General features: G+C 40.2%; 1 protein-coding gene across 1 annotated transcript in view; it reads right to left on the bottom strand.

Moving 5' to 3' along the window:
* The window catches only part of PLEKHA7 (pleckstrin homology domain containing A7), a 403482-nt gene that overhangs the window by 106307 nt on the left and 278781 nt on the right, over window positions 1–18394 (bottom strand). The window contains exons 10-14 of the mRNA XM_029583091.1: window positions 15770–16255; window positions 11678–12203; window positions 10802–10888; window positions 9788–9907; window positions 2804–2890 (exon numbers count right to left, since the gene is read on the bottom strand). Coding sequence (XP_029438951.1) covers window positions 2804–2890; window positions 9788–9907; window positions 10802–10888; window positions 11678–12203; window positions 15770–16255 — 1306 coding nt within the window. The remainder of the gene's footprint in view (window positions 1–2803; window positions 2891–9787; window positions 9908–10801; window positions 10889–11677; window positions 12204–15769; window positions 16256–18394) is intronic.

Consider the following 18394-nt stretch of genomic DNA (forward strand, 5'->3'; position numbering starts at 1 on the left):
AGTCCAAGCATTCCACTTGACCACATTCCATTACCGTGACTCTGTTTATGGGGACTTCCTAAGTGAAATTTAGCCACTTCTTCCTTCCCCACCCTCCATCCCCACCCCATTGCTCTTCATTTCCCCCCCCCCCCTCCCCAATCTCATTCCTTGGGCTGTAGAAAGAACAGGGTGGGCAAGATAACAACACGAGGACAGAGTGAGAGCACATATTTCCTGGTCCCCACTTCCCTCCCCCCCCCCCCCCCCCCGTTTGCTCAGAAAGGAGCGGCTTCAGGAACCGATAATGTATGTAAGTTCGCTATGTCCCTCACTGCCCACCTGCTATTTGCATTCCTACTGCACTCGGCAGGAAGGTGGAAGAATGGGTCTTGCTTTATTTATTTACTTGCTTTATTTATTTACTTAAAAGATTTATATCCCTGCACCCTCCAAAGTTTGGGACAGGGTACAGTTCAACATATATATATAATATCCAAACAAGCTTTGCCTGAGGTGGGGTGGAAAAGTATCAGACCGCTCCACTTCCAGCCCTAGCCATCAGCATTTGAATTTCAGGCACCCACGCCACCAGGACATTTCTAGCACTAGTAAGAACATCTTCGTACCGGGTCACAGTGGACCCGAGTCAGTTTGATAACCTCGAGCGAGGATTCTTGGACCGGAGCACAACTGCTCCACATCCACAGAGAAGAAGCATCACCTTGGGAAGCACTGCTGAGGTTCATTTGCTGGTATTTTTTTAAACTTGCAAGACCATTTGTTGCATTACAAAAAAAAAAGATTATTAAAAAAAAAATACCCCAGCCAAACAGAAAAATCTTGCCAGTTTGTTGCCAGTCGGGTGCAATAAAAGCTACCAAGGAGAACTGTGAGCTAGAGCAAGGTACGCGTGTACCACCTTCCTCGAACAACACTTAAGAAACCATTCTCACAAAAACCTTGAGCTCCTGTGCTCCCTAAATGGAAGTGATTTTTATCCTCTGTTTATTGTTCTAAATGTTTCCAGCAACATGCTCCCTTCAGTTGTCACTACTATTTTAATTATTTTCACACATTATTAAAAATATTCAAAGGCATCAAGCCAGTTAAGTAAGAACTTAACTGGCTAGATTGAAGCCTTTGAAAATACCCCTGCGGTGCGGTTAAAGTTAGCCGATTAAGTTTCAGTAGCTAGCTAACATTACCCGGCTGAAATCTAGGTGGGACTGGGTTAGGGTAGGGGGAGAAAGTTAGGCAGTTAGTGCCGATTTTAAGTGCCAGCAGCCTAACTTGGCTGCCAAATCCAAGTACTGCAAGACTAGGCCTCAATGTCTGGCCAACTTCCTTTCCAACTGTAATGGGGAAAAAAAATAAATCCTAAAAGAACCCTCCGCCCAATCTCCCTTCACTCGCCCAATCTCCCTTCACTCTCTCCTACAAAAGCCTCTACCCCCTCTCCTTGCATCGCCAGCATCTCCCAATCTAGATTCCCCCCCCCCTTCACCGCCAGATGACCTATTTAATTAAAAAAAAGAAATTCTACCCGCCAACAGCTGCACCCTCCCACACCACTCATCTCCAACCTCAGATCCCCTCAAATGCAGCCCAAGTCAAGCACGAGGTCTTACCTCCTCCCCCCCCTCTACTAAATACCGAGTGCTGTTCTGCCTGACAGTTATACCAGCACTTATCATTCATTTATTCACTGTATTGTCAGCGAAGGGACCAATCCCCATTCAGTTGAGAAGCGCAGTGCATTAATGAACATTATGCCGGTAGGCTCTCAGCTACTTCCATTTAATATTCATCCAAGCAAGTGAAGAAGATGACCATATCCTCGCACTCAGCTTGGGCTGCCTTTGAGGGGACTTCTGGGGGTGTGAGAGGATGTGGCACTTGGAAGGTCCTTTTTTTTTTTTTTTTTTTTAATATATGTCAGCTGGAGGGTAGGGCAGGAATGGGATCGAGGGATGCCAGCACTGTGGTTTATTTTTCAAATAGGACAGTGAGAAGCAAGGGGATCCCCGCAGGGAAGCTGACAGCCTCTTGGCCCAATATTTTTTGAGGCTGCAGGGAGGGGAGATTTTTCAGCACTAGCTGGCTAAGTTTAGGCAGACATCCTTGAGTTTCCTAAATCTAACCAGCTAAGCTAGCTGGCTAGGATGTAAGAGAATACCCAGCTGAAAACCAAACTGTTCAGGCTCAGCTGAAATTTTCCTAAAGATAACCGGTTAAAATTAGTCAAGTTACCTTACCTGCTCAGCAGGTTTTTAAACATGGACCTCAGTATGTGTTTTAATAGCAGGGTCATCTATTTTTTAAATTATTCAAAAAAACAAAAGAAAACTCAGCCCTTTCTATTTTCTAGCTCTCTAAAGATTTGAAAATACGTATTGATAGTATAACCCAACTTACACTTTACTTGTACAGTTTAGAAATCGCCATCCCTCAGCTCACTTTTGCACAGACCTGATGAAGGGAGCTCTTGAATGTTAGTTACAAATGTATCATTAGTCCCGTAAAACAGTGGTTCCCAACCCTGTCCTGGGGGCCCACCAGCCAGTCAGGTTTTCAGGATACCCACAATGAATATGCATGAGAGAAAATTTGCACGCACTGCCTCTAAAACATGCAAATTTTCTCTCATGCACATTCATTGTGGATATCCTGAAAACCGACTGGCTGGTGGGCCCCTGGGAAAGGGTTGGGGACCACTGCCGTAAAAGGACTACAACTTTTTGCCTACAACTTGTTGGTTAGATGTTATTTCAATGTATCTAAGTCAACTAACCTGGAAGTCACATCATTTTAATTATGGTGCAAGCCACAGAAAGAAAGCGAGAGAGATAATTACCTTTAAGTCTAGATACTCCAGGTCTTTCTTCAACTGAATGTAAGTGTCATCTGCCTGCAGGAGGGGAAAATTAGCACAAGCTTAATGTATTGCTTACTATATTGCAACACTTAATTGTTGCTATATTTACAAATCCTGTACTTATCCTCTCATCAGCAGGAATTAAAATAAAAGAGTAGGCCATTCAAACATGAGTTACCTTACGAGCATACCAGCCTGCTTACCACAAGTTCATTTATATCTCAGGGTGGTTTGTGGTGAAATGAATCTCTTTTGAATGTCACCTTCAGCCTTGATCAAAGCCTTCACACACCCCTGACCAGCCATGAAGAATAAATGAGAAAGAATAGGAACTGTCCTTATAACTTCCTTTTATTCCGGTAACTCCTACGGCAGACAGGGCCTGCAGGTTACTACCGCTCAACAGGGCGTATGGAGACCAGCAGAAATCTTTCTTCTCAAACCAGAAGCTGTCACAGGCTTACACGATTCTGGTCCTCCCTCTCCCCCCACCCCATCCTCTTCCACTTCAGCAAGTCATTCCTTCTCCAATCTGAGCGCTTATCCAGCAGTGCAATACTGTACAAACAAATCTCCCTGAACAAGGTATTCACCATGCTTTGACAACAGCTCTGGGGTAGACCTTCAGATTTTTCATGAGATGAAGTGTCCGACTGCTGTAGGACAGTGTTTCCCAACCTTCTCCTGGAGGCACAATTATCCAGTCAGATTTTCAGGATTGCCACAGTGAACATGCATAAGATAGATCTGCATACCCTGAGTCTCCAATGTATGCAAACCTCTCTCATGCATATTCATTATGAATATCCTGAAAACCTGAGTGGTTAGGTGTGCTTCCAGGAGAAGGTTGGGAAACTGCTTCTAGGATACAATGCAGCATTACCCAAAGGGCAGGATTTACATAAGATAGGAGAACTTTCTTCCTGAAGACTACATCTGCTGATGTACATTGTTGTCCACTCTGTAATAGTTCATGAATATATGAAGGGAACCACATACATCTGCATTGCATATCTCTTCCTCAGGACTGTAAATTTTCTATGATGAAACTCGGAAGAGTCTTATGGGTTTTCTTGAAAGACTTGATAATATAAGAAAGTATTTATTTGGAAATGGATTTCCAAGAATATAGTCATTCATTTTTATCATCTCCCCAAAAAGAAACACCTGTTCTATCTTCCCGAAAAATTAAAATTTTGCCAAATAATACATAGAAATGATGGCAGAAAAGGACCAAACGGTCTATCCAGTCTGCCCAGCAAGCTTATGGTAGTATCTGCTGCGCCACACAACTACTACAAAATGCTGCAGCAAAACTCTTATTAGGATCTAGGAAATATCACATTACACCCTCACTAATGTCACTGCACTGGTTACCAGTACAAGCCAGTGTTAATGATAATATTCATCATCATTCATTCCAATAACACCAGCTTCTTAGGAGTGACACTACAACCATACAATCCCCAGCGAACACTAAGATCTCAAAATAAAAGACTATTGACTATTCCCACAATTTGGAGCACACATCTGATGCAAATAGGAGATCATGTTCTCTGTAAGACACTTGTGTTAAGTCATTTTTTAAGTTTTATGTAAACCGAGGTGATTAGTAACATTGTTACCAGAACCTCGGTATATAAAAAATGTTAAATAAAAAAATAAAATAAATAAATAAAATAAATCATGTGTTTTCCACGGCAGGTACAAAGCTCTGGAATTCTCTGCCTGATTCATTAAATATTTTACCAGATAGAAAGAGATTTAAAATGTGAGCTAAAACTTGGCTATTCAAAAACACATATAAACTAACTTACTACATCAGAATACACTGAGCCACAAAGTCAAGAAGGATAAAAAGACAATAATCGAATCATGAAGAATAAATCAAATGAGAGAATGTAGGATTCTCAAAACAACCCTCTGACTACGATGTGAAAACTATCATTTTGCTTTATTTTTCCATACTAGATCAATTATTAATATGTACTAGATAATTTCACTTGATAATTATTAATGAATGTCTATGAATATCACTTCTGTAACCAATCATTGTTTGTTGAGTATTAACTATAAATGTCACGTTGTAAACCGTTGTGATCTATACAGGGAATGACGGTATATAAAATGTCTAAAAAAAATAAATAGCCCTTAGGATCCTGCCAGATACTTGTGACCAGGATTGGCCACTGTTGGAAACAAGATACTGGGCTTGATGGACCTTTGGTCTGACGCAGTATGGCAAGTCTTATAGACTTATGTTCTCTAACTACTGGGCTACTTCTTCATTCAAATGCTATGTTTGCCTTTAAAATCAGTCTTTAACAACTTTTAATAGCACTTTATGAAAATTGATTTTGCGTGTACAGTTTAAAATAGCATAAATGGTGGGACATGCTGTGTATTTAAAGAAAGGCAGTATTTTATGGCAAATATTACTTTAAAATATTACTACTCTGCTTAATTCAGTGGTTTGCAAACCAAGTCTTCCTGAGCCCTTAAAAGGTCTTGTTTCAAGGGTATCCCTAATACTGGTTCTTAGACCAACCATATAACTGATTTCATGAACATCTTCTATGAGAATATTTTGAGGACCAGATTTTAAAACCAATGTTATGCAAGCAGGGAAGCTGTAAACCAATTAAACAGGATGAGAGACATGAAAAGATGGCAGCTTCCATGAACTCAACCAACAGGCATCATCAAGGTACAATTATTGCAAAACAATTTTCTTGTTCTTTTCATGGACAGATCTAAAGTCCCATTGAGTAAGTGTTTCCATGGCGGGATACTATGTTTAGAAAAAAATGATGATTGCTGATAAAGTAACATCAAAATCATGCTCTATAGTTGTAAGCTCATCCATTTTGTGTCCAGCAGCAGAAACAATCTGCGATGTTGGTTCTTCCCTGTGATTCGACCAGAGGAGGGAAGTTTCAATATCATTGTTTCCAATGCGGAGCACAAGATGGATTCATCCACAGCTGAAGATTCTCAAGTTTCATGGTTTATTTATTTATTAAAAATTTATAAACTGCCTATCAACATTTCTATGTGGTTTCCAAGATAATACTCATAACCATTTAAAGACAATCATTATAACAGACAAAATAAAACAAAATAAGTGTTGAATCAAAAGACAAACATATCAATTAAAAAATAAAATAAAGATAAAACAAAAAAATAAAATATGAAACCTGCTACAAATATAAACCTTCCTGAGTTACTTTATCTGACTACGCTTAGTCAACTATTATGGTTAAGATTAAAAGCATGCATAAATAAAAAAAAGTCTTCAATATTTTCTTGAACTTGGTGGTTAATGCCTCCATCTTTAAGACCTGAGATAATGCATTCCATAAAATAGGGCCCTATATATAAAATGGATGTTCTCGTGTTTCATCAAGCTGCACAACTTTAAAAGATGGAAAATCCAAAAGAGTGTGGGAGGCAGACCTTAAGGTTTGGTTGGACGATAGAATTTGAGAGCCTGCATTAAAGCTTGGAGGAGCAAGGCCATTAACTCCTTTAAAAACTAACATGATAAGTTTTAAATTTAACCTTCTGTATTATTGGAAGCCAGTGGTGCTTGACCAGAGTGAGGATTATATGCTGGTGTAAGGGTACCTCTGATACAATTCATGTGGTTGAGATTCTGTATGTACTACAATGCCCTCATGGCAAACCCAGGTAGAGTACATTGCAGTAATCGATAGATGATGGAAGTTTACTCACTAACTACTTTTCATTTGATATCTATTGTCCAAGCAAGAGAGAATGTGTCACCTAGTTAGACATTAGGACTAGTTACATACAGATAGGCCAAGAAAGCTGCCTTTCAATAAAAAATAAATACAACTAAGATGACGCATTCTTTTGTATGAAGATCACAATTTGTGTCAGCTATGTTTTAGCCCAGCGATTCTCAACCAGTGTGTCGCCAAGCACCGGCAGGTGTGTCGCGGCTCCCGGTGTCCCACTGCCCCGGTTGTGCTTCCCCATTCCCTGCCCCCGCAGGCCAATAGCAAGCCTCCTCCATTTCTTCCTGCCCCCATGCAGGCCATTCGGAAGCCTCCTCCCTTCTACCTGCCAGTGGGAGTAGGAAGAAGGGAGGAAGCTTCTGATTGGCCGGTGAGGCAAGAAGAAGGGTCATAGCATAGGTCGAGGGTGGGGGGTTGGGAGGAGTGGCAGTGTCGAAGCAAGGCCACCACAGGAGCTCATCCCCGTGGCAGTGAAGAGGAACCCGCCCCCGATGAAACAAGCCTGCCAGGGGAGCTCATCCCCATGGTGACAAAGAATAAACCTGATCCCAACGAATCAAGGCCACCACAGGATCCCATCCTTATGGTGGTGAAGAGGAAGCCTGACCCTGGCCAAGCAAAACTGCCATGAGAGCCCATCCCCATGGCGGCAAAAAGTAATCTGGAGTAAAGCCGCGGCGGCCATCCCTGCAGTGAAGGAAGAAGAGGTTTGGCGATGAGGCCCAGTGCATGCATGTGAAAATGGGAGCCTGGGTGTGGGCTGGTGTGAGTGGGTGCGTGCTGATGTGTGTGAATGGGTGCCTGGGTGAGTGCTGGTGTGTGTGTGGGTGTGAATGGGTGCGAGAGCATTTGTGTGTGATTTTGAGCTTGTATATATGAGAGAGCATGTGTGTGATTGAGAGAGAGACTGGTCAGGGAGGTATTGTGTTTTTGGGTGAGAGACCAAGACTGGTTATGGGGTCTGTGTGTGTGAGTGAGTGACCCCCTTGCTGCTTCTGGTGAGTGCTTTTGGCCTGCAAGAGAAAGGAGTAGGAGAGTTGCTGGAGATGGTAAGTAAAGGTGTCTTTTTAAGTTTATTTTTCTTGATTTACTGCCATTTTAATTATTGGGTATTATGTAATCTGTCTGGTTTGAAATATTTAATTGCTATTTGGACAATTTTAAAATAATTTTTATGAGTTTTTAACTGTTGGATGTTAATCTGTTTTGAAACATTTATTAGTATAGTTTTTACAATTATTTCTTTGTGGGGTTCTATAGCAGATTGGCTTATTCTGTTTTCCTAATAGGAGGTATAGTGGTGTTTAGGGCCTGGTTTAGTGTTACCTTTCATAGATAGGGTTCTTACTTTTGGAGTGCATGCCATAATGCAGGTGTAACTTTGTGCAGATTAATTTGTGTGCATTATTGCAGATCCTGGGACTATGTTAGCTGCTATATTTGTTTCTATTTCTCCAGGTTTGCACTGCATGCAGAGTGGCTTTTTTGGTTTTCCATTCCAGTTTCTGTCTCCATATTTATAATTTGTGATCTTTCTGTCCTTGGTGAAGGTCGGCTTTGTGTGTGACCGAGGTGAGGTATTTTACAGCATATAGGCATTTGTAACAATCTTATTTGTTGTGTTTTCTCAATAGGATATGCATTAGTGGTAAATTGCTGTCTTTTCATAAGGAAGGCTATTGTACCTAGTAGTAGAGGGAGTTGGTTTTGCTTTTACTGAGATGTCTCCAGAACCAGAATATCTTTTTTGTATATTGAGTTGTATGGGTAATGACCTAGTTCTGTTCTGACCCATTGTTGGGGGTCGAGGGGGTTCCTGTGGATGCAGAGTGTATGTTTACATATAGCCACGTGACGGTCACATGTTTAGTGTGTCACACATGTGAGAACCATCTGCCAGGTGTGACCTGGCCGAAAAAAGGTTGATAACCACTGATTTAGCCTATTACACTGTTACATTATCTGTGTTTGTAGAATAGATTCTAATGTACTGAAATTCTCTTCTAGATTCAGATTATTTCATCATCACTATACTATTGTATACAACCTTGAGCAGGTTCTCTGGAAAGGTGATTGATAAAACAGATTAAATTTACGGCAGCAGGCGCAATCTTTGAAAGATCTACTTTCAAGTTACTAATGAACAGGTAACTATTGGCCACTAACGAACACTGTGCCTGTAACTCCTTTGCAGCGTAAACTTTACAAAACATAAGCTAAAGCAGTGGAATAAACAATGAAAGTGATTTCTCTCTGTATAAGGAATTAAATGTAAAATATTCCTTTTACAGAACCTGTCATCATAATGTGCCACAATAATTAGGCATATACTACAAAGCTAGTTATAGGGTGATAAAAAAAGACTGAGGAAAGACAGACAAGAGGTATCTGCAAAGAAGATACATTTTCTGCTGAAGGTCAGAGAGTGAGTAACTGACAAGGGGCAAACTTGAATCTGGGTCTTCAAATATGGCTGCTCTGCACTGTGAGTATTCTGATATTCTGCCAATTCAAGAAAATATATTTTCTTAGTTTACTTTGCATAGGAGCTCATATGCCCTACTGCTCAGTTCATCAAGTAAGTCTTCATTAGTCTTGGCTACTGCAGAGTTAAGGCAATGGAAGAGGTCAAGTTCTATTTTTCCATTGAGAGAACCATTTTAGATGATCCAACATCCCCAGGCATTTTCATTAATGGAATCTAAAGAAAGCACAAAGCAAGACCTTCTCTGCCTTGTACTTGTTCTGCAATAACCAAGAAGCTCAATAGCATATCCCCATTTTAATTAGCAGCCCATGCAAAATGACATGGAAACCAGGGTAGAAGCACACTCATGGTCTGGTGGGCAGCAGAGTGAAATATCGCCAGGTGGAAGCTTCACAAAGCAGCAGTTTTATGCAATAATAAAATGTAAATAAACATGCTAATGAAGCAACATACCAATAACCAGCCCTCATTTTTCTCTTTAATTTTACATCTCTGCAACAATATACTCATCTTGAAAAAAATACAAAAGCAAAGGAAACTGCAAATGATCTACAGAATTACCTATTAAGGGATAAATGAAAACAACGAGAAAAAAAAAACCATGAAGGCAAGCAGACCACTATGAAGCGTTTGGATAGCCACAATTATCGTACAGCACAAATGAGCTACTCAGCAGCTGACCTGGTAGGTGGGATTAGTTGGCTCATGCTGCTGTAATTGGCCGATTGTATAATTTCGTACACTGGCCAACTTAGCCTGATGTCTCCTTAATCGAATGAGAAGCAATGTTAGCTCTTCAGGCTGCAGGTATTCAGACACATTGCAAAGAGGAAATTAGCAGTCTCCAGGCAGAGTCACTGTGATTACATTCTTCACCTCAGTGCCCAGAAAGCATTTAACAGACATAGATAAACTAGAAGGCCCAGCGGAAAAAAAAACAGGCGCTCAAGTAACTAGGTCCATCTGGCAGGTTACGTGCTCCTCGAGTTGACTAGAACAGCCTGGCAGATTGGTGGTGGCAGGATGCTATATGGAAAGGTCATAGGGACCTGCAAGGTTGGATGTTCAGGTAACAGCTAAATAGCGGTTGGTGGCTGGATTACTGTGGGACCTTGTGTTTGGACATGAGAGGAGAGGGGGGTGCTGGGTGTGAACTGCAAAAGAGAATCTTGCATGCTCACCTAACCTCAGGGAGTAGAGTACAATGGATGAGGGTGACAGAACTGTCTTGGATAAAGCATAATATCCTACAGGCCTTCATATGGCAGGCACCTGGGATATTGTCCTTTTAAGTGTGGACAGGAATAACTGGGCAGACTGGGTGAACCAGCTGGTCTTTTCCTGTTGCTAAATATTATGTTACTATGATTAAACAATTATTTCTTTAATTCTACCTTTAGGTCAAATACAGAGTATGAAAAGAGGCCTTAGCACAGGAGATTATTCTATTCATGGAAAGGAAATTCTATACAGTACCAACATGTTCACAAATTTCTGGTGCTTTAAAAATTACACAGTAAATTAGCAACAATACTGAAATTACAGCAAGTTTGATATTAAAAAAAACAAAACAAAAAACAAAACACACACAACCACAACACAAAAAGGATTCAGATTTGAACACTTATTATTTTGTTGCCTAAAGGGGGCTAAGTTCTATAAAGGTTCAAGATAAATATATAGCATAATACTTACCGACTTGCCGTGCAAGCTGGGTGCACTTACAGTGTGTGTCATATACCCTACAGCAGGCATCGATCGTCTGTCAATATGCGTTGCGCTCTGCAGCAGGGAGAACAAACAACATGCAAATATAAAAATCCATCCAAACACTCTGTGGGAGGATTAACATGCGAATCCACGCTGGCCATGGGGGAAGGTAACACAGTGAGTTACTCTTTGGAAAGGTGTCAGGTCCTATATTGTAGGCAAGGGGTTTTGGTGGTCTCAGCATAGCCACTAGAAGGCAATGGTTCAAATTCTAAAACACTTTTTTGGAAACAAAAAAACAATTTTCCAAAAAGGGATGCTGCATACAAGTCTCTTCCTCCTCTGCACTGTAAACGAACACAGTCGGGTTTCACCGCTGGAGGCTGTAATTTTGGAAACAGCATCTGTTTTTAAAAAGAACACTTTTTAAATATGTTACCAGAATCAGTTCTCATTATTGCATCATGCAGTAAAACTTCCTTCTAAAGAGCTGCAGAGATGTCATTGATGGAATGTAACATCAAAGTCTGGTTCTCATAACTGCAGCGCCATGATAAAAATACAGAAAAAAAAACCCCTGATTTTTTAGAACGGGCGCTGTAAAATGTGAAATTCATGGGTGCTCTAGAAAAGAAAATAAATATTGTCACAAACGTGTTGTGCTCACTAGCACCATTCACCACTTGTCTTGTACCTACATGCATGCAGTGACACACAAAATAGAAGCAAAAGCTACTTATAGTACCTAAACATTTCAATGATGTTCCTCCAAGCTGTCAACATCAAATTTTTTTTTTGTTTGTTTGTATATCTTCAGGATGGAAACCACAAATAAGGCAAATGGAAAAATACTGTTCTTACCTTAAGAGCGTGGGTTCGCATTTTCCTTGGTGACCCAGCGTAGTTAGTGTCCGCATTCGGTCTGTCCTCCGAGGGTTTAACGGTGACCCTTTCTGCAGGAGTGTGTGGCCTTCTTGGTGGATAGACTTTTGGTGGCGCTGGTGGAAGGATATCAGAAGGAGAAGGAGGAACGGAGATGGAACGTGGAACATCTAATGAACTTCTTCCTTTTCCACGGTCAATAAAATCAGTAGAACTTGTGTAGAGTGGACCAGTGGGGCTGCCGTGTTTAAACTGCTGCCTCTGCTGCCACTCATACAGTTGCCACACAGTACCTTCCTTAGAAGCTTTCCGATCCTCGTTAGACATCTTGAAGTGGCTGATACGGTCCTGGGCGTACTTATAGTCACTTGGCAAATTAGAGTTTGGTGGCGGAGAACTCCCCAAAGGCTGCCTGGTGTTCTTTGGCAAAGTCTGATAGTTTTCAGGATGTGACGACAAAGCTTGATTGGGAGCATGACGTATTAAGGAAGGATCAGAAGCAAGGCTAGGAAGAGGAAAAAAAATGCCTTTGTAATATTAATTAAATTAATACACTTGGGGTAATTTTCAAAATGATTAGTGCGCACAAAATAAGCATATACCATAGCAAATTTTCAAAAGTCCATTTACACTTAAGTGTGTAAATCCTTTTGAAAATTACCCCTTTAGGGTACTACTTATAAAAAGTTGTAAAATGAGGACACACTTTATAAATCAGGTATACAAAATTACAAATTACCTAAATCCTAAATAAATTTGCTATCGACTAAAATCGATTTTTAAGTGCATGTAGATTACAAGAAGTTATTCTAAATTAAATGTAGTAACTGACGTCAAATAGCCTTTAATACATCTTAATACTGTGCTAAACAGTGCACAATTTTCAACGGCATTTACCCAGATAAAATGATCTGACTGAAAATTGCCCTCTTTAAAATACGGCTCAGAGTAAGCGCGGGTTCCACAGTGCAGGCACTTTCAGCCGAGCGGGTAAAACGAGGCAGTTTCCCCAGGGTGTGATTAGGTGAGGAGGACGAAAACTGCACATGTACAATCACTTCAAATGTATGCATGCTATTTTTGCCCCCTTCCCCTGCCATCTGCACCAACAGTAGGTGCAAGGTGTGTGGAGGCTTTCAGTGCATGTTACTTTGCACTTGCCAGTTTTCAAAGAGAAAATAATGTAGGCAGTTTCTCTGAAATTTGTGCAAATTACACACCATGTGGTTTTGAACTACGTGGGCTATCAAAAATTGTCCCTAAACACATTTAAAAAAAAAAAAGGGATGAGGTAAATACATACATACTAACTAAATAGATAGAGATAGATAAATCGATAGATAATTCACCCACATGTAGCCTAAGAGTCTGAACTAACTGCAATACTAGTATACTTAAGAGTAAAATGCATAGAATAGTTGTTATACATTGTGTACTCATCCCAATTTTACATACACAGGGAGAGTGTAACTTTGATGATGGCGCACGGGCGCACATGTACACGCATATACCGGCTCGTGCTAAAGAATGCAGCCATATTATACCATGCGCACATACATGCGCGCATGGTATAAAAGGGGTTGGATAAGCGTACACGTGCACACAGTTTTGTATGGATGCGTGCACATGCCGTCTCCACCGTGTTAGTGGGGGTGATTTCAGCAGACACGAGCGCTGGCGCAATTACCAGTTCCCCCAGTTCTTTCCCAGATCACCCGGGTAAGGGATAGGACTTCCTAACCACCCCCCCCTAATTAAACAGCCTCCCTTTTACCCTGTTAGCACCAAACTCTTAAAACCCCGCTGACTAGCCTAGAATTATTTTATTACTTACACGCCGTCCATAAAAGTAGTACAGTTACTCGGCGGGGAACCCCGGTAAGTCGTACACATTTAATTTTAAAGTCCCGGAATGCCCGTGTCCCGCACCCAGATCACGCCCAAGGCCCCGCCCATTGTTTTTTTTTTGCAATTTCTTATTTGTGCGCGTGCCAAGGGATACGCGCCTTTTAAAACCCGCGCGGCACATGCCGGCAGGATATACTCGCGTACCTCCCGGTTTCAGCTTTTAAAATTCACCCCTATATACACAGAAACACAGAACAGGACAGCAGTTTAAGGCCCGTGAGGCCCATTGCAGTCCACCCAAACCCATTCCCTGCTGCAATGCCACAGATGGGCCTGGTTAATCTCTGATTTCCCCCCCTCACTTTTCTGCATCATCACCACCACCACATGGTATCTTATATCATGGAACTTGAGCCTACAACAAAAAAAATGGTTTCTCAGTTCACTAAACCAGCAGTAAACGGTTAACATCGAATGTAAAGCAAGGCATGAACCTTTCAGCAAGTACTCTGTGTTCAGACACATTTATTAAAGGCTACTAAAAAAAAAAAAAAAGTCCCTGAGGAAAAGCTGTTCTCATTGGCCAAGCTGCTGTCCTGGTTGCTGAATGATTTTTCAACCTAGAACAGAGAGATTTTTGTTGGCACTTTAGTTTAGGTATCTATATAAGCAATAAGCATTCATTCATCTCCTACAGCTCACAGGTCAAAGTGTTATTTAGCACACATATGTTCCGATCCGAAATGCTGCTACATTGTCTGCATAGTACTGGGAATTATTCTAAAGTAAAACTATTCACTGATATTACACCGTATGCTTCAATGCTTTTCTGGTGGTTTAGATTAATGCTAGGTTAAGCTAAAATGTTTACTTTTCAATATAAAGTTACCCTAAATCAACACTCAGCTTTAAAAGGAGCATATAATAGTAAGAAAATTCAACATCTATATCCAAAAATTTAGCTACATTGACTAGACCCATTCATGCTCCAAATTTTTCACTACAGATAACAAATTATTATGCTACATGAAATGAAAAATGTTTCAGTACCTTCACATAAATATAATATGGATTTCACAGCTAAGTGAGATCATTATTGCCCCATTATCAACAAACACTTATTAACAAAATACCAAGAAAATTGATGCAGGGAGGGTAATTTTCAAAGGCATTCCCCACAGGTAAAGAGTATTTTACCCTCAGAAATAGGCTTCTTAATAAACTGCCCATGCACTATGCAGGTAAATTTCCGTTCATGTGTTCTGCATGTGTAGGAGTTTGCCTAAACTGAATGGCGGTCTTCCAAGGGGCAGAGCTGGGCAGGGGGGTTTGCACTTGTGCACAGATTTTTGGATTCTGAAAGAATACACGCACATATACATTTTCACAGGAAATTTGTGTGGGTAGATTTGGCGAGATAATTTTTAAAACTGATTTGTGGGTGCAAGTCCACTTTGAAAATCGGTATAACTTCTGCACGATGTTACAAAATGAACCTCCTCAATGTGTGAAGAAACAGGTATTTGACATATGAAAAACAGTCATAGTGAGAACTCTCGGGAGTTACAGGCGTTATATTTCCTCATAAAGAAAATACAAATATGTCCAGAGCTATAAATACAAGTTGAAATCCAGCTCTTCTGAATACAAAGTGGTGGGGTGACTATAGCCTTTTAACAATGGAAGATATAATTGACTTAGTCTGCAAAGATAATACAAGGAAAACAAAAAAACAAAAACACAAACAATACATCTTCTTCATCCCATTCCAGGTAAGCCTAATTTGTCAGTAATATCCGCAAAGATCTGCAGCTCTCAGGATCAAATCCCAACATGGCTACTACAGCTTTCTACTCTTCAGAAGAAAATGAGTGCTGCTATCGGGCAATAATAATTGTTCATTCTTTCTGTTCAGCTTTGAATAAAAACATTCTAAAAAAAAAATGCCAATACATAAATGGCTCAACATATATTTATTTGCCAAGTTAATCTAGAATATTTGATATGTATCTAGTATATAAAATATGTGCTAGAAATGCTAATTTAAGTTTACAATACATGAAGTATAATTATTCAGATTTATTTATGTCCTTTCAGGGAGAAATACAGTACAGTAATTATTAAGGTGACATGATAGTTATTTATGATCTATAAACTCATGAACTGATATTGTTGAGCAATGCAATTGGCCCAGCTTTAAAGAAGGGTAAGTCTATAACTAACCTTTTAGGGTCTCCTTTCTGCACTTTGACCCAATGCTCCACTTGAGTTACGTTGGATTTCCTTTGGGCCTGTTTTTCAGGGTTTGCTGTTCTTGGAACAACCCCTCTTTTATGTACGCCAGTACCATTATACTCCACCGGATTAGCACCTGCAGTCAACGAGTTCGGAAGTATCCCATTCTTCTCAGCTGGCTGAGGCTGAGCGGTTTGGGACCGAGATGTCCTGGGCGCCAACTCTCTGTACACCAAATCAACTTCTGAATGCTTGGGCTTTCTTTGTTTTGGTTCCAGGGTGTCATTTTTTGAAGTATAACGTTCTTCATCTTCCCTTGCCTTTCTCATCTCTTCACGAGTCTCAAATGAAAGTATTTCATTTGCTCTTGGAAAGAATTCCTTTCTTTGGATGGCTTCAGCTTCTGAGTATCCCTTGTAAGAATCAATATGGTTAGCTTGTGGAGCATCTTGCCAGTCCATCACTTCTGTTTCTCTGTCAACAAATTATTGATATATCAATAAGTAAGAACGCAAAGGTGACACCTGAAGAATGCAACTTATTTTATACCACATATTTGGTTCAATAACCATCACATATAAAAACATTTATTTAAGCAACATTTAGACCACTTCAAAAGCAGCATGCAATAAATTTCCAAGAAGCATTACAAACATTATTTGTTTTCATATCTCTGCACTAAGAGTATGAAATAGCTGTGAGGTTACATAGCACAAGCATAACATATGATGGCAGACAAAGACCACAGAGGCTTTTATTCCTCCTGTTTGCAATATCGCAGATCCTCCTTAATCTCCAACCTGACCCTGCTGCTAATAAACTGTAGTGCTTATCTCATACTTCATTTTCCCTTCTCGCCCAACTCCCGCTATTTCTACATCTCCCTCCCAGCTCAGCCTGACCATACCAGAGCCAGGGACCGTGCACTGCAGCTCCTTCCAGAAGCCAGCCACTATGGATCCCAAGTCTGTTTGCTAGGTTTCACAGATGAGCAGTGGCTAAGTCCCTACTTCCTCCCCTGCCAAGGGACAAGGAGCACTAACTCTGCAGCATCCCCAACCCTGGCCAGCTCAGGATGCAGAAGCTGGGTTCAGGAATCAAACATGGGTCTTCCACAAAGCAAAGCACAGCATCTTCCTCTAAACAACTGGGCTGGCCGTACCCGAATATTTCTTGAATTTTAATACTGTTACTGCCTCTACCACCTTATCTTTCGTCTAACAACATTTCATTCATTCATAGCAAAAACAAAATAGATAATTGTTATAAATTATATGCAGTGTTTATTCTCACTGTGCCAGGGCATGGAGTATCTATAAATAGCCTGTGGCTTTGCCCCTATGATTCACCAAGACGCCTCCCCTCATCATAGCCTTGAATAGGCAGCCATTATACATATTTATTTATTTATTTAAAGGCTTTTATATACCGGAGTTCATGCACTTGTGCATACCACTTCGGTTTACACAGAACAAGGAACAGAAAATTACATCAAACAGATTGAACAATTAAACAAATATACAATTACATCCAACAATTGGGTATAAATAACATGGCTAACTTAGTAGGAACTTAGAGTTTGAGGTAAAGGAGAGAAATAGTACCAAGTGGTAACAGAACAATGTTAATGGCTAATTAATGCTGCACTCACAAACGTTAAGTAAACTTCATTTAACTTGTGTGTTTTTTTTTATTTATAAAACACAAAGAGAAGCCATCAAAATCACCCACCTACTGCAAGTTAGAGTATAAGGGATATTAAAATATGTAACTCAGTGACTTAGAAGTATTTGAGTTAGATTTATTTTTTCCTCTGCAGCAAGAATAAATGTAACAAAGCAGTTCCAATTCAAAACTGATGCTCAACAAAGATGACTTAAAAAGCCAAAGGGACGGTTGAGAGCTCTATGCAGTTCCTTTTGAAAGTCAGGAATTCCAAAGGGAGGTAAACAGATGTTTTGAAAAACAAAATATGTTTATAGTAAATATTCAATGGCTCTTGACGTTTCCAGGGAAGACTTTGTGTCAGAACAGGCTTGCTTAGCTTGCAGAGACACTTAGTGGACGTCACTGGACAGGGGGAGATATTTGCATTTCATGGAAGGCTAGTTGTTATAAATTCTAATTTTGATTCAAACAGACTAATTGTATGTCCTGGAATCAAATCTTGGGTGTGTAATACCTGCCTGGAGCCAATGAGGATCTATTGCTAATGAACCTTTTTAAATTGGGTATAAAAGATAATGCTGCCTTTGTTTAGGCTCAGAAACAGAAGAGATGCAATGAGAGTACAGAGATGTAGTTTTGAGTATTTAATTCCAGCTTCTGTCTGCAATTAAAAGTAAGAGCAGTTTCTGACAGTTTAGATGTTTTTTTCTTGTAGTCATTATTTGCACAGAAGTCCTTATCCAGTAATAGAGAAAACTGTTTGTTACTTTGTAACAAGAGAAAGGAAGGTGATTTCTAAATATTTACAGATTTAAAAAAAAAAAATGCAGCTAGATAAACAGTATTATGAATGGCTACTCAGGCACTAGGATGGTAACTTTCAAACAGCCGCGCGGGCGTGCACGTACTTGTGTATGGTGGCTCACATGAAAACACACACGGCCA

The sequence above is a fragment of the Rhinatrema bivittatum genome, chromosome 17 (genome assembly GCF_901001135.1).
Source record: "Rhinatrema bivittatum chromosome 17, aRhiBiv1.1, whole genome shotgun sequence".
Taxonomy (NCBI): domain Eukaryota; kingdom Metazoa; phylum Chordata; class Amphibia; order Gymnophiona; family Rhinatrematidae; genus Rhinatrema; species Rhinatrema bivittatum.